A 14,416-nucleotide genomic window follows, 5' to 3' on the forward strand; every position below is an offset into this window, starting at 1 on the left:
TTCCTGATTCGAAAGCACAGAGGCGCAGACGTTCCTGGTTTGTTGGCGATCTTTGGTGTTGGCAATGGCAGCGCTTACCAGTGACGTCGATGGCCGAGCATGGATCATGATGCTTGTTTCAACCGCCATCTCATATAGGCATGTCTACGCCGTTGAACTAAACAATCCAATACTACCTTGATCAGCTTGACAGTACCTTTGAGTGCAAAGTGTTGGTGCTCAAAACAAGTCCCGCCGTGAATTTGGTAAGATACCGATACTACCACAGCCATCTACCATGTTTTTGACAGCCGTGTAAAGCTTTGTAATGACTTAAATCTAAGTGATCACTTCCTCCAAGGCATGGCTTGATCAGATTCTCCGCGTCGCCGTAATTGAAAATGGAGCCGGCTCAAGGCCGCCCTATATCCGAAGGAGAATGCCAATACGTCTTCATTCGCCTCGGCGCTGCAATCGTGAGTGACTGACTATCTACCATCTCACGCATCCCCATCCCCAAATAAGCCCTCAAGATCCCTCAAACTCTTCACCTTCATCATCCTCCCCTCCCAAGAAGTCTCCCCCCTCTCATCAAAAAGCACGCTCAAAATCCCCTCCCTCAAAGCAGGCTCGACATCCCTCACCACACTATCCCCAACAAACACAATCTCCCCCGCCCCGATCCCAAGATGCCGCAGCACCTCCCCAAACAGTCCCTCCGTCTTAGCCACCCCAAAGAAGTTCGTCGTCGCCAGAAAATCGATATACCCATCAATTCCAAGCTCTCTCACAGTCCTCTCCTGCGCATCCTGCGGACCCTCCGTAATAACAACAACCTTCTTCCCCATAGTCTTCAACTTCTTAAGTAACGCCCCCGCACCGTCCTTTAGCTGGAGCGATTCATTCAAAGTCCGCTCATAGACATCCAATAACGAATCCAAAAACGCCGCATCGTCGCTGGGTGACCCGAACCGGTCCAGCACCGAAGAGAAGCGTTCCCGTCGATACTCAAACGACGTCTTACCGTCTGAAAATGCGGCTGCCGTCTTGACGCGGAGGACGTGGCCGTACGCCTCCTTCAACTCGTCAACGGGAGTCCCGTGTTTCCGAGAGATGGCTTCCAGCGTCTTCGTCGTGGCGGCCGAAGAGGCGCGGCGGAACTCGTGGAGAGTGTCGTCGAGGTCGAAGCCGAACCAGGGTTTCTCTACCAAGCTGGCTTTGACTTGAGAGCTAATGTTGGATCCGTCCATTTTGAAATTTGTTAGACGACATTGAAGGCAAGTAAGTGCGTGTAGTTGGTTGTGGGTTAGTAGTACGCAAGTTACAAGAAGCCATATTTTCACCGGAGCCATGACGGCTGAACCCCCGGAAACCGGCGGAGCTCGCGATCGGCCCGGAATGTCGTGATTTGACTCAGCCAATCCGTCCCCCACGCATGGCTAAATCACGTATAGAGTCTACGGGGCGGACCATGTTGATTTGCAAATATCTTTAATTACCAAAGGAGTTCTGTGCCCCAAAGCGTCTTATCCAGCGTGCTGTCATCCGGCAGCAAGCGCGGCATGTAAAAGACTAGTAGTAATGTACAACAACCGGGAATAATTACCTCCTCTCACAATATCTCATCGTCTCCAAGGCTCTCATCCGCGTCGCCGATATCATACCCCATTTCTCTCGCGTCTTGCGCCCTCTCGCTGGCCACACGCGTGGCGTGCCAAGCGTCCCACTTGGCCTTGTCGTTGGCTGACTCGACGACTGTCCGCTTCGCAAGTCCCTTCTTGCGAAGACGACGACGGAGTTGTCGCTTGTCGTAAAAGTCAAGTGTGTTGATATCAATAGTCGTAATATCGGTCCCTGTCACAAAATCCAACGCATCCGCCCAAAGATCTGATGCCTCCTCGGAGTATTGGTTTGCGAGTTGCCGACCCAAGCCACCTGTGGCCCACTCATCGAGCTTCACAGGAATAGCAACACCCCAAGTGGGATCCGTAGGTGACCAGACGCAAGGTGTCGATGAACATGAAGTTGGTCGGCAGTAAGCCTCGCACATGGCAGACTCAGCGGCATACCAAAGCGACACAAGGAGGAGCATCAGCCCAAGGAATGTAAGGCGGAAGGGGTTGCGACGGTAAAGGCTAGGCACAGGAAGGTGAAGGTACGACACCTCCTTGATGGGAGTCTGGCTCTTGCAGTCTGGGCAATCGCGAGCGTGATCCAGGTTATGGCGGTGATGCGACCCCTTGGCTTGCGGCTGCTTCTCCGACACTTTCCCAAGTGTAGCAGCATCACCATGTTTGCCGCCCTCGGCGTGAGACACCTGCCCCTCCAAGCGCTCGATGCCCTGCTTGGCACTACGGATGTTGAATAGCCCGTCCTTCAATGTCTTGCTCATCCTGTCGTACTGCTCCAGCTCGTGGTTTCGCTGACTCGTTGGAATGTTCGGCTTGGCTGCGACTTCCTCTTTCTTGACCGCAATGTCATCGAGCATCGACTCGATATCCAGGTCAGGGTCGTTTTGGAGCTTCTGCATGTTAAACAGCTCCTCAAAATCGTCCAAGGTAGAGTCTTCAATCTGATGGATGCGTTGCAGTTCCTTTATATCGTCCTTGACTGTCGGCGGCTTGACTGAGTTGGTCAGAGGTTTGCGCGGCCGAGAGGTTGATCTATTCCGGCGTCGTAGGCTGGTAGTAGTGCTCGTTCCGGTCGTCTCCTTCTGATCGCTTGTTTCGGAGCCAGACTCGGAGGCCTTAAAGAATGTGCCTGCTCTTGACGTTGGCCGTGATCCTCTTCTGCTCTGCGGTCTATCGAAAGTCGCATTCGACGAAGGGTCAGGCCTCTTTAATGGGGGTAGGGTATTCTCCTCGATACGCTCAACCTTTAGCGTCGCAGGCGTCTCGACGTAAGCCCCAGTCACTCTAGGTGTAGGGAGAGATAGCGGGTCGACTTTCTTCGGCCGGGGAGTCTCGCCGGCGAGGTCCTTATCCTCATCCTCGGTAGTAGGCTCTGCAGAAGGTGCTCTCGATCCACGCTCAGACTGGTTGTCCGCAGGCGCGAAAAGGTTCCTCTCTTGTTCGATGCGGTCGGTAGGATCACCATCCGACAAGGCCACGCTCTTACGGTTGTCCTTGGCTGAGTCGGTTGACCTCTGACGACGTTCTCGGCGCCTTGCAGCGAAGTCCACGCGAGATTGGGGCCTCCCTACCTCCGGCGCTTTCAGCTCGTCCGTGGAACTGGACTTGGAGTCATCTGTTCCGTTCGTCTCGGTAGAAGCTGGCTCGGAAACTTTGATAGTTTCTCTGCGGTTTCGTCGTGGTGGACTGGCCTTAGGTTCGGGTTCGGGGGCAGACCGTCTAGGCTCGCTTCTGCGCCGCTGTGTCTCGGCTCTCTGCGAAGTCTCTTTGGATGTTTCTTTCTCGAGCCTTTCCATCTCAAGCTTCAACTTTTCACGCTTCTCCTCCTCAAGCTTCTCTTTCTCAAGTCTTTCCTTTTCGAGCTTCTCCTTTTCGAGTCTCTCTTTCTCGAGTTTCTCCTTAGCGAGCATGTCCATCTCGATCTTCTCTCTCTCCAACCTCTCCTTCTCCAGCTTCTCCCTGTCGAGTCTCTCCCTCTCTAGCCTCTCCCTCTCTAGCCTCTCCCTCTCGAGCCTGTCTCTCGTTCGTCTCTCCTTCTCCAATCTCTCTACCTCCTGATTCGCCTTTTCCAGCCTTTCCTTCTCCAGGTCTTCAATGCTTGGCCACTTTTTCTCATCTGTAGCCGCGGGCTGGTTATTGGATTCAGGAGCAGGGCTGCTACTCGCAGCTCTGGCGAGCCTCTGCAACAAGTCTCTCGAGTCCGTTCGCGCATGCGCACCCAGTGGCCTTGCAGACTTGGGACTCGCCCGCTCGTTTCGGTTCGCCGACGACTCAGACAGCGATTTGTTTCGCTCCCGTACAGGTGAGTTGCGATAGATTGTGACAGGCGTGTTGGCGACATGCTCGCCGTCCTCTGTGGGCCACACTGACTCCCCAGCCGCTTCTCGGACAGGCGTCGACTCTCTCGCAAAGTCCTCGCTTCGCCGAGCTTCCGGCGACATGGATCTCGACATCATTGAGTTCTGTTCCCTAATCTCCTCTAATCGACTAGTGGCGACGGCCTTCTTAGACAATGACTCGGCTTCTCGGGCTCGTATCTCGTCGAGTTTCGTGTTTTTTGGCGGGGCTTGTGTATCAACTTCTTCACGGTCTGGTAAATCATCGGGTGTCGGGTAGTAGGAGCGTCGGGGTAGCTTCGCGAAATGCTCCTCTGCCTCTGCTTCTCTTTCGCGAATCTCTTCCAGCCTTGTATTGTTTCTAGCTCTTGGCAGCGCCTTTCGTAACTCGGCAAGCTCTTCCTTGGCTTTCTCTTCCCGCTGACGAATCTCGTCGATCCTAGTATTAGAGCGCCCAGCACGAGGAGAAGGCCCTAGCGATGACTCCCGCCTGAGATTTCCGTTCAGCCCAAAGAGCTGCTCTTCAGCATAAGCGCTGCCGTATGAGGATCGTCGATCGGAGGCTTCGCTGAAGCCAGCGCCATCGGTTCTTATTCGTGGACTGTCTGAGATCTGCAAGTCTCCCGCCGTGAAATCCGCGTCGAGCTGCCACGCGTAACTCTTGTCCGGGGATCGGTAATCCGGGTTCGTAGAAGCCGGGCGAGAGGTTGGTGGAGTGGGCTCCTGAGGCAGACGGGAGGTCTCTACAGAGGGCAACGGTGTATCGGCTGCATTGTCGTCGTCTGGTTTCGGCCTGGCGGATCGCTTAATACCCTTCTCATCCTGCTCCAGGAGCTCCTTGATGTGTCCTTTAGGAACATGACTCTTTGCGAATGCTCCGGGACGCGGACTGGCGTTCAAACTGCCGTAGCTTGTCCTCCTACCCAAGCCCGGGACTCCGTTCAAGCTGCTGTTACTTGCCCGCCGGTTCGCACTTTGAGACCCGTTAAGGCTGCTGTTGCTTGTCCTCCTCGCCAGGGTGTGTCCTGTCTCGGCAATCTTTGGTCCCACTCTGGTCTTACCAAAGAAATGTTCCTGATCCCGAGACGCGCTCGGCGACTCTGCCATCTCCCGTTCGTATTGGCTCAGTCGACGATCGAAGCTTCCAGAGCTAGAGAGACTGTTCGAGCCTGGACTACCGCCGTACCGTCCCACGTAGCTGTCACGCAACGAGTCGCTCGACATCCTCGAAAGGGGTCTAGGACGGCTGTAGTCAACCGCATCTTTGCCAAGAGATCGCCGCGATTTTGACTCGTCCGAGACCTGTCGATTGGTATAGGGGCGTGGAGCAGGGCTTGGTGATGCGTCGATGGCTGCGGGGGTAGCTCGCCGCGCCTTCTCGAGGGTTTGGACACGGTTCTCATCCGCCAGCTTCCAGGCCTCGGCGACGGAGACTCCGGAGCCTTTGGCGAAAATGCCAATTGTGGATTTGGGTCTGGGGATGCGAGAGCCGGGAGACACGATCTCGATGGAGTGGTTCGAATTGAGGGAGGGCGTCTGCGAAAGGGAGCTCGAAGGTCGAGGGATCGCGGCGCGAGAGGGGGGTCGACCGGTCGCACTGGTTTGGGCGTTTGTTGGCGAGTATCCGAATCTGGTACTTCCTGCCGCAGCTGGTGAGGGATTCTGAGGCTCGAGGCTCTCTCGGGAGGGTTTGGAGAATAGTGGTTTACGGCCTTCCTCGTCAATAGTCAATTGAGTAGAAGCGCGACGATTCGCTCGAGCGCCGAGGCCGAAGGACGGCGATCGATTGTATTCCATGGCGTTTTGGGGTTGTGGCCACGTTCGTAGTTGGTGGTGGCGACAGTGTAGTGGTGATGGTATGTTGTCAAGCTGCGCGCAGCTGCATTTTCTTGCGATGTGATTTGGCGACTGGTCGCGTCATAATAATACGAGAACGCAGCAGAAACAGCGACACGAGCTTTTCAAAGCTATGAGGCCGAGATGGTCAACTTAGTCGTCTTTATTCGCATTATCATCAGGGGAAAGGTGGTCGCGCAATGGGGAAAGACAATATTTTGGGCCGGCGAGCGAGCAAGTGGTGAACCGCGTCTTCCTAGGGAAATTGACCGGGGGCCACTCCTGGTGCTTCTTTCCCATTTGGATCAACCCCCACATTGCCCCATCTAATCTCGGGGCGGAAAAACAGATAGGGAATGACTAATCGGGAGCTTCCGGTCCAAAATGGTCCAAGCTCCAAGATTGCGCCGGTCTGGACCCTGAATGGCCGATCCCCGTTCTGGAAACGGCGCGCCGTCACGCGGCTCTAAAAGACGTTTAACGGTATCCCGTAACCACGTTTCTGGGTCTTGTTTCCCAGAATAACAAACGACCTTTGTTCACATGTCTGGCGTGCCTGGCTAATCTTCTTTGATGTCGTGTTCACTATCCGAAAGCCCCCACAGCTCATTCAACTTTCATATCCTAAGCGAACATTATACCGGTACGACTCGTCATGCCCAACCCCTGTCCAATGGCCCATTCAATGAATGGGCAACTCGGGGAGCTATGCCCCTTCAGGATGGAAACCCCTGGGCGCTCAGGAACGCCTGCAGGGACCAGGAATTCGACGCAACAAAGCGGAGGAATCCAGTATACTGCGTCATCTCCAGGCTCCAGCTCATCCGAGCAGTCATTACGGAGTACATCACGAATGAACAGCATAGGCATACCTCACAAAGTGTTGGTTCATCATTAGCAGTCACGACTCACGACAAATCTGCCTAGAAACTTCTTAGTCCCATTGACGAGAATCATCGTCTGCCATCCATACACCAGCTCCAACTAAGGAGCAAGTCATGACCCCCCAAACAGAAGTAATCCGGCCATGCGGCAACATGTATGATACATTCAAACTTACTTTCCTGATACCACCCTCTCACGAACCAAACTGACATGAACATAGGGAAACGTACTCAACAGCCCGGCACTCCCTTGGCTTCTACCGCTGCGTCGCCGTCACTGGCCGCTACGCGCTCCCACCGGGCATCTCAACCCTCTCCCAAGCCAAGCAACTTCTCCAAGACGCCGTCGCACAGGTCATCGCAGAGCAACCCTTCATGCAGGTCGGAATCGCCGACGAAGACAAACAGACGTCCTCGTTCGTGCGCGTGCCACAAATCAACTTATCAAACCATATTCAGTGGTTCCCTCCGTCCCACCCCGGTTCCGGCCCCGGCCCCGATTTCAACACCGGTGCCAGCGGCCCGGACGCGACCCTCTGCAAACACCTCTCCCACCAACACGACCAACTCTGGCCCGAGATCTCCCAACGTCCACCATGGAAGATCTCCATCATCCCAACCCAGCCCTCACAAGGCTGTGAACTACCAACAGAGATCGAAGTACTCTACTTCTTCCACCACGCAATAAGCGACGGCACAAGCGGCTCAATCTTCCACAAACGCCTCCTCCACGCCCTGAACAACCCCTCCCCCTCCACCACCCACCACCTCCAGTCCAACAACATCCTCACCCTCCCAACCCCTCCAACGCTCCCCCTCCCCCAAGAAAACCTCGTCAACGGCCGCATCTCCTGGCCCTACTTCCTCCGCGAACTATGGTCCGCCTTCGGCCCCACCTGGCTCAAACCGAGGCCTGCCGCGACGCCCTGGACGGGCGAAGCCATACGCCTCGACACGCCCTTCCACACAAACGTCCGCATCGTCACCGTCCCCGCCCTCACAGTCTCCAACCTCCTCGCAGCATGCCGCGCGCAAGGCCTGACTCTGACGCCCCTCATCCACGCCCTCGTCGCAGCCTCCCTCGCGCGACATCTCCCCTCAAAGACAGCACCGTCCTTTGAACCGTCATCCGCCATCAGCATGCGCCGCTTCGTACAAGACCCAAACCTCGACATCGATAACAAAATGTGCGTCCTGGTAACCTCGACGAGTCATCCCATCTCAGAGTCTCTCACCACCGCCCTCCGCGACTCTTCCTCCGCTCCCTCGGGTCCAACCCTCGAAACCGCAACCTGGACCGTCGCATCCTCCATCAAAACCGACCTCCAAACTCGCCTAACGAGCCTACCCAACGACGACATCACAGCAATGCTCCGCTACGTAAGCGACTTCCACGACTTCTTCCGGAAAAAAGACGGCAAGGCGAGGGGGAATAGTTGGGAGGTGAGTAACCTGGGCGCCATCGAGGGCAGCAGAAGCAGCGACAGTCAGGACGAGGTTGAGGGCGAGAACGGGTGGAAATTAACCCGCGCCGTCTTCTCCCAATCAGCCGGCACCGTCGCCCAAGCCTTCTGCGTCAACGTAGCCGGCATCGCTGGCGGCGAGACGACGATTACCTTGACGTGGAACGAGGCCGTTACCAGCACGGAGATCCTTGAGGGGTTAGTTGGTGATTTGGAGGCGTGGACGAGAAAGCTTGCCGAGGGCGAGAGCTTGTGAGAAATTGGTAGTTGGGGTAAAGTTGATGAGATTACGAGAGAAGCTAGTTTCTCCTAGACGATTATACCGTCGAGATGAAGTATTCTCAGACAGAAAACCAAAGTAATGATAATAGAAATGAAAGGTGTTGGGATCAATATGCGGTACGGCTACACTGCCCGGCGACAGATGAAAGGATCAACAAGTATCTAAGTAAGGAGTCACATTTGAATCAACGGAACCAGACAAGTCATGAACAAGAAATGCGGAAGGGTTACTCATTAAATCTATAATCTGTTTCCTACCAGCTTCGCGCCAGGGGAAACAATTGCTCGAGGGAGAGCACCGTTATGTACCATCGTCCCACGCAAATCTTCAGTCTATGTCTCGTCTCTTTGATCATTACCATTTTGATGAATAAGGAAAAAAGTACAAACAGGGCCCGGTCGAGATGACGGGGGATCCTGTTGCTCACAGCCCGCAGTCCACCCATGAAAGAACCTCTCTTCGGGCTCCCCCCTCTCTCAAATCAACGCCGAGAATGCAATGCCATCACATGGAGACCAGATCCCGGACCGCGAGGCAACCCTTCGCTCTACCATCGCTCACAACACAAAAAGAAAATTGAATACCAATCATGACACCTTCTCAATCAACTACCATTGATCGTTTTGGCGCCGCCTTGCTGACCCACGGAAGTAGTCGTATTGGGTCGGATCTGGGTCGGGCGTCTCGGCGTCAGCCTGAGGAAGTCCACTATACCCCCTCGGTCCGCCGCCCAGGGCGCCAACACTCGGTCCACCCGTGGGTGCGCTCATCGGCATACCTGCGGCATTTCTCACGAGCGCCGTATCGCTGCCGTTGCTGTTGATGGTGTACAGGGGGCTACGGGACCGCTCGCCCATGGTCGCTTGTTGAGCGAAGCCAGCTTGGGGCGGCCCCATGGTAGGGGACTGACGGCCGCTTCCAGTTGGCGACATGTACCCGGCAGGCGGAGTAGGCCTAGAACCGGACATGTCGCGGCGCTGACCTGTCATGCCGCCCTGCAAAGCAGCATTCGTGGGCGTTCCGGGGCGAGAGCCGAAATCGGACATTGATCCAGGGGTGCCGGGGCGCATGATGTCAGGATCCCTTCCAAAGATGTCGCCTTGGCCATGCTCCTCTGCGAATTCCGCTCTGTTCTTGTAGAATTCGAAATCCAGGTTGGACTCGGAAACGAACTCGAAACCGGGAATACCGGCTGACTTGCCAGGCTTGCCAGACTTCATGGGATCCAACGCGTACACGTCCGAGTATCCAGAAACACTCATCATGTCGCCAGTGTTGACATCTCTTCCGTCCGAAAGGCGACCCTTGTACACGACATGCAAGTAAGGCTGGGCCTTCTGATGCACCATCGGAGTGATGAGAGGCTTGTACAAGGCCGGGTGGCCGAAACGCGAAGCCAGGCGCTCACTGCGAAGGCGAGTTTCCTTCATCACGCCAGCCTCCGGGTGCTTGGCAACGTTGGTGGTCGAGAGGTAATGGATCTTGTCGTCGTACAATCGGGAGCAGACGACCTTGAATATGATCAAGCAAATGGGCAGAGGGATAATGGCAAAGGCCTGGCTGTGGTAGGCCCAGTCGGCTCGCGCCCACGAGCTGAGGAAGAAGACGCAGTTGGATAGGAAGACGGCAAAGAGCATGCGATTGAAGAGCACGCGCCAGAACATGCCTCCGGACTCAGTCTTGGTGACGAAGATGTAGAGCAAGAGGTACTTCTTGAGCCAGTAGTCGATTCCGTAGTACAACGCGGCGGCAGGAAGAACCAAGGGCTGGATGCCAGAGAAACCCAGTGCAACTGTCGCGTAGTAGAGGAAGTAGTTGTAGTAAGAGGCGTACTCAAAGGTGGGAGGTGCCGTAAGCTCAATGAGCTCTCTGGGCGTCGGGCTCGAGAATTTGCGCACGAAGAAGCTGTATATGAGTTTCCAAAGCTGGGCGAGATCGATGGCAGCACCAAGGTTGCGCTGGAGGAGCCAAGTGACCCAGAAGGGACTGACTGAGCAAAGCGCCGTGAAGATGGTGGTTGCCAAGTTTTGATCGATAATGGCCTGCCAGGCGTCGACGCTCTTTTCGCTGGTCTCGCTCACAATGGCCGACACAAGCGACCAAACGGTGCTGAAGAGCGAGAACACGATCAAGTTGTTGAACACGAAGAAAGCGTACAACTTGGCCAGAACGTGCCTCTCACGACCCGTCTTGGTCTGATCTCCAGCTTTCATCGAGAGTCGACGGAAGATCATGGGCAGAACGAGGTAGACCAGCGACATCAAACCAGGAGATGCGATACCTTGGACAATGGACCACCATTCGGGATTGGTTTGAAGTTCCGTCTGGAAAGCGGGCCAGACCTTACCGAGGTTGTTGAGGTCGATGAGGAAGATGGCGATCATGGCGTTGGGAGCGATCCAGACAATGGTAAGCAACGCGATCCAGAGGTTGTTCACAATACGCTTTGTGCGACGAATCGAGGGCGTCAGGACCAGGTTATCCCACAGAATATCGTTCGGGCGCGGGGCCATGGTGATTGTTGCGCCGTGCGGGTGCTTCTTGCGGCTGGCGTAGGCAATGTTGTGCGCCTCAGCAATATCTGCGTAACTGGCAAAGCCATAGGGCATGGTGCTTCGCTTGTCGACACTCTGTCGAACCTCCTTAATCAACAGTTCGAGCTCCTTGATGCGCTGTGTCAGGTATTCGATAGCGTCGACCTTCTGTCCCTTGGGATACGTCGCGAAAGACGGGTCCTTCTTGGAGGGCTTGCACATCGGTCTGGCAGCCGGGAGTTGGTCGGGTTTCTTCATATACTTTGCCAGTACCACCTCCAACTTGCGAACGGTATGGTCATGTTGCTCGATCAGCTTGGGGAGTTCCCGGACGTTACGGGCGATGGCGGTGCGAGAGAAGGATGAGGCCGGCACAACTTCGTCGATGATGGTCGCGATGCCTTCGTCGGAGCATTTGGCTTTGGGAATATCGTACATCTGCTGGGGTCAGTTTGAAGCTCCCAGTGGTACGTCATCCGAAAATCAATCTTACCATGAGGGTCCGGGCGTGCAAACTGTTTTGGTACTCCTCGCTCTCGAAATACTTGCGTCGGAGGCGTAAGACCTTGCGGTAGTTCCACCACAAGAAGCCCATAACAACAAAGGTGATGATATACGCAACTGCGACTTGTGCCCAATACGCATTGCCCCATACTGCAATGGGAGTAATCAAGTCGATCCAGGATCTATCCTTGGTCGAACTGCTCTCGGCAGTGCTGAGGTAGGTGGGAATGAGGATTCCAAGGCCAAACACAGAGATGGTCGCGAAAATGTATAAGCACATGCGAACGAAGCGGAGGAAGACGGTGGCGTCCATGCCGACGTGGTGCACCAGCTCATCCTCGGTCGTATTCCATAGCGGCGGGATCCAGGACCAGATCTTCTTGCCGATGGGCGGCGGAGCATGTTTCTCGTCGGCATGCTTCAACTTGGGCGCATAAACGGACTGATTGTACGGTCGAAGAAAGGAGAAGGTGACGGCGATACCGACAGTGACACCGAGTGAGGTGCCCAGAGCAGCCCAGACTGAGTTCTTGGCGAGCTATATGGCAGTCAGCATCCAGCGTGAATTGTCAAAAGCTCAGTAGTGATGGAGGGTTTACAGACCTGAGAACTGAAGGGGTTCTTCAGCAAGTCCAACAGCTCTTTTCCGGCGTCGGTGCTCATCTTGAAGGTTGAGGCCCCTTGGGGCGAGGGGGGCGAGTCGCGTCTCTAGTTGGCCTCGGCGAGGAAGAGGGCAGCGAGAGATCTGGTTGTTGATGTTATCTTTGCACCAAATCTTCGAAAAATGGTGGTTGAGGGAGAAACTCGGTCGGCTAGTCGGGTGGGTGATTTGGATTCAGGACGATGGCACAGGAGCTTGTTCAACGGGGGCTTCTACTGGTTGTTCGTCGCAAAGAATTGTTCTCGAGTTGGGTCGTCGTGTAATGTTACCGGGCGCACAAAGACCGCTGGGAAGTGGGCAAAGAGGCCTGAAATCAGATGAATGACGTGGTTTGCTGCAGCGAGAGTCGGGGAGAGAAGAGATCGTCAAAAGGGCCCTTGGAAAGGAGCAGCTGGTTCCCAGGCACGCGAGCAACGGGAGGGTTCGATTGGGACAATTAGTGGAGCCACAGATGTCGTCGAAGCGGCGCGAAGAGAGGGAGACGATGGGGAGATTGGAACGACTGGCGGAGGGTCGGCGGGATCGCGGGATTGGGGGGAGGAGGAGGAGGGAAGAGTTGGGAAAAGCGAGGGGAAGTCGGCCTTGAAGCGAGCGTATGTAGGACGAAGTTTAGGTTACGGCACGACACGGAGGGATGGTGAAGAGACAGTGAAGGACTGCTATGTACCTTACGGTAGGAGTAGGGGACGGATGGGATGAAGGAGGGATGGGAAAGGTGGAGAGGCGTGGAGGAGAACAGCGAGAAGGAAAGACCACTGGAGAGGAAGCTTGTTGAGCCTGGAGGATTGCGTATGTCACTCCTGGAACATCCCAGTCGGTGGGTGCGCCGATATCCGGGTCCATCGCTGGAGGAGTGCGGTTGGCAGCCCAGGAAAAACTCATTCACATACATACATACTGCGCAGTGTTACTAGGTACGGATAGGTAGCTGCGGCACCTTACTCCGTACCTTGGAAAGAGAAAAAAAAAAAACACAGCATTAAAAAATATCATAAAAAATGCATACGTAAAAAAACACGGCCAAGGGGATTGGTTCGCCTCAGGTCCTTGCAATTCTTGCGCTAATAGGGTCTCGAGGCTTGCGATCCACTTGATCCGACCCACCAAGGTACCAGGTTGAGGGATGCGGTACGTATCCTTTTTTGTACCTGCTGCTCAAGTCATTTACTCTTCCATTTGACATTGTGGCTATTTGCTTCCTGTCTGCTCACCTCACGTTGGATGGGATTCTGGGGTTGTTAAGTAAGTCTACTATTGAATGTTAGATCTTCGTATTCTAGAATACATCTCACGATGGCAGTTTTCCATGTACAATGCATGTCTTTACATGTCAGCATCTGCAGGAACATGCAACGCCCAGTTGGAAGAACATGAGGTACGTAGTAAGGTAAGGTAGGTATCCAGCCTCGGTACGTACACAAACCAGTACCTCCAGCCAGCTGTTGTTCCTCAGTCTCGTGGACGGAATCACAAAGAAGACGGAGCATCGGACGACCTCATTGGGCAGAATACCCTAAAAACTGCCATCCAAAATTCTCTCCCTCTGTCAGAGCTCGGGACACCCACCACTACTGTACAAAGCACTCCGTCCACAGCACCAGCGAGATGCCGTGCCGCCGCTTGGCTTCAATGGAAGAGCCCAGAGCAGCATGGACCCCCCCCCCCCCAGAAGCACGGGAACGCTTTGCATACCGCGTAGTAGCGCTGTAGCGCATCGGCAGGGCCGCCGCTCGCTGTGGCTGTGGCTATTTTTGACACCTCGAATATGTGTCCCACTCACCCACATCACACGCCCTGTTGCCCTGCACCCTTTTTGTGTAGTGGCAGACGATCCCCAAGGAATGCTAGGCTCTTCGCGGCAAGAAGGGGATGGATTGGTGGTCGATGAATACGAGGCCCATTCAACAAAGTCCTTTCATACCTTTTATACGGATACCATTCTTCATCTTATGCAGGTCGGGATATCACGTATCCGGCCGATTAAGGGCTCCTGTTCCCATCGGCGTCCTCTACACGGCCGAAATGCTCAAGCAGTACGGAGGACCGGAGGATCTATACCTGGAAGAATACAAATACATATCGAGGAAAAGGGTCTTTGCTCGCGTGTGGCATCCGAGATGTGCAGCAAGCCTCCTCTGGTCCCGCGCTAGAGGCGAGAAATGCCATCATTCCACATGGGAGAAAAGTTTGATGCCGCAGTTTATCCCGAAAGAGTTCTAGACGTTTACTACACTGCGCCAAATTCGTTCCGTTTCTTCCTCCGTTTCCAGCATCATGATTCCTCTTGATGAATTTTTTTTTCTTC

General features: G+C 54.8%; 5 protein-coding genes across 5 annotated transcripts; 2 read left to right on the forward strand and 3 right to left on the reverse strand.

Annotated features, from left to right (window-relative positions):
- Positions 1 to 479: 479 nt before the first annotated feature.
- On the reverse strand, positions 480 to 1,229 carry CPAR01_05531 (uncharacterized protein; the record flags this gene model as incomplete). The annotated part of the gene is made up of 1 exon (XM_060489809.1): positions 480 to 1,229. The coding sequence occupies one exon, from the start codon at positions 1,227 to 1,229 to the stop codon at positions 480 to 482; it is 750 nt and encodes a 249-aa protein (XP_060351275.1).
- Positions 1,230 to 1,591: 362 nt separating this feature from the next.
- Positions 1,592 to 5,743, reverse strand: CPAR01_05532 (uncharacterized protein; the record flags this gene model as incomplete). Its single annotated transcript, XM_060489810.1, has 1 exon — positions 1,592 to 5,743. The coding sequence occupies one exon, from the start codon at positions 5,741 to 5,743 to the stop codon at positions 1,592 to 1,594; it is 4,152 nt and encodes a 1,383-aa protein (XP_060351276.1).
- Positions 5,744 to 6,780: 1,037 nt separating this feature from the next.
- CPAR01_05533 (uncharacterized protein) lies at positions 6,781 to 8,385 on the forward strand (the record flags this gene model as incomplete). Its single annotated transcript, XM_060489811.1, has 2 exons — positions 6,781 to 6,821; positions 6,888 to 8,385. The coding sequence occupies 2 exons, from the start codon at positions 6,781 to 6,783 to the stop codon at positions 8,383 to 8,385; spliced, it is 1,539 nt and encodes a 512-aa protein (XP_060351277.1).
- Positions 8,386 to 9,020: 635 nt separating this feature from the next.
- Positions 9,021 to 12,113, reverse strand: CPAR01_05534 (uncharacterized protein; the record flags this gene model as incomplete). The annotated part of the gene is made up of 3 exons (XM_060489812.1): positions 9,021 to 11,384; positions 11,440 to 11,988; positions 12,054 to 12,113. 3 exons carry the CDS (start codon positions 12,111 to 12,113, stop codon positions 9,021 to 9,023), a joined length of 2,973 nt encoding a protein of 990 aa, XP_060351278.1.
- Positions 12,114 to 13,417: 1,304 nt separating this feature from the next.
- On the forward strand, positions 13,418 to 13,810 carry CPAR01_05535 (uncharacterized protein; the record flags this gene model as incomplete). The annotated part of the gene is made up of 2 exons (XM_060489813.1): positions 13,418 to 13,486; positions 13,547 to 13,810. The coding sequence occupies 2 exons, from the start codon at positions 13,418 to 13,420 to the stop codon at positions 13,808 to 13,810; spliced, it is 333 nt and encodes a 110-aa protein (XP_060351279.1).
- Between the last annotated feature and the right edge of the window lie 606 nt (positions 13,811 to 14,416).

The sequence above is a fragment of the Colletotrichum paranaense genome, assembly GCF_030867605.1.
Source record: "Colletotrichum paranaense strain IMI 384185 chromosome Unknown Scaffold_4.1, whole genome shotgun sequence".
Taxonomy (NCBI): domain Eukaryota; kingdom Fungi; phylum Ascomycota; class Sordariomycetes; order Glomerellales; family Glomerellaceae; genus Colletotrichum; species Colletotrichum paranaense.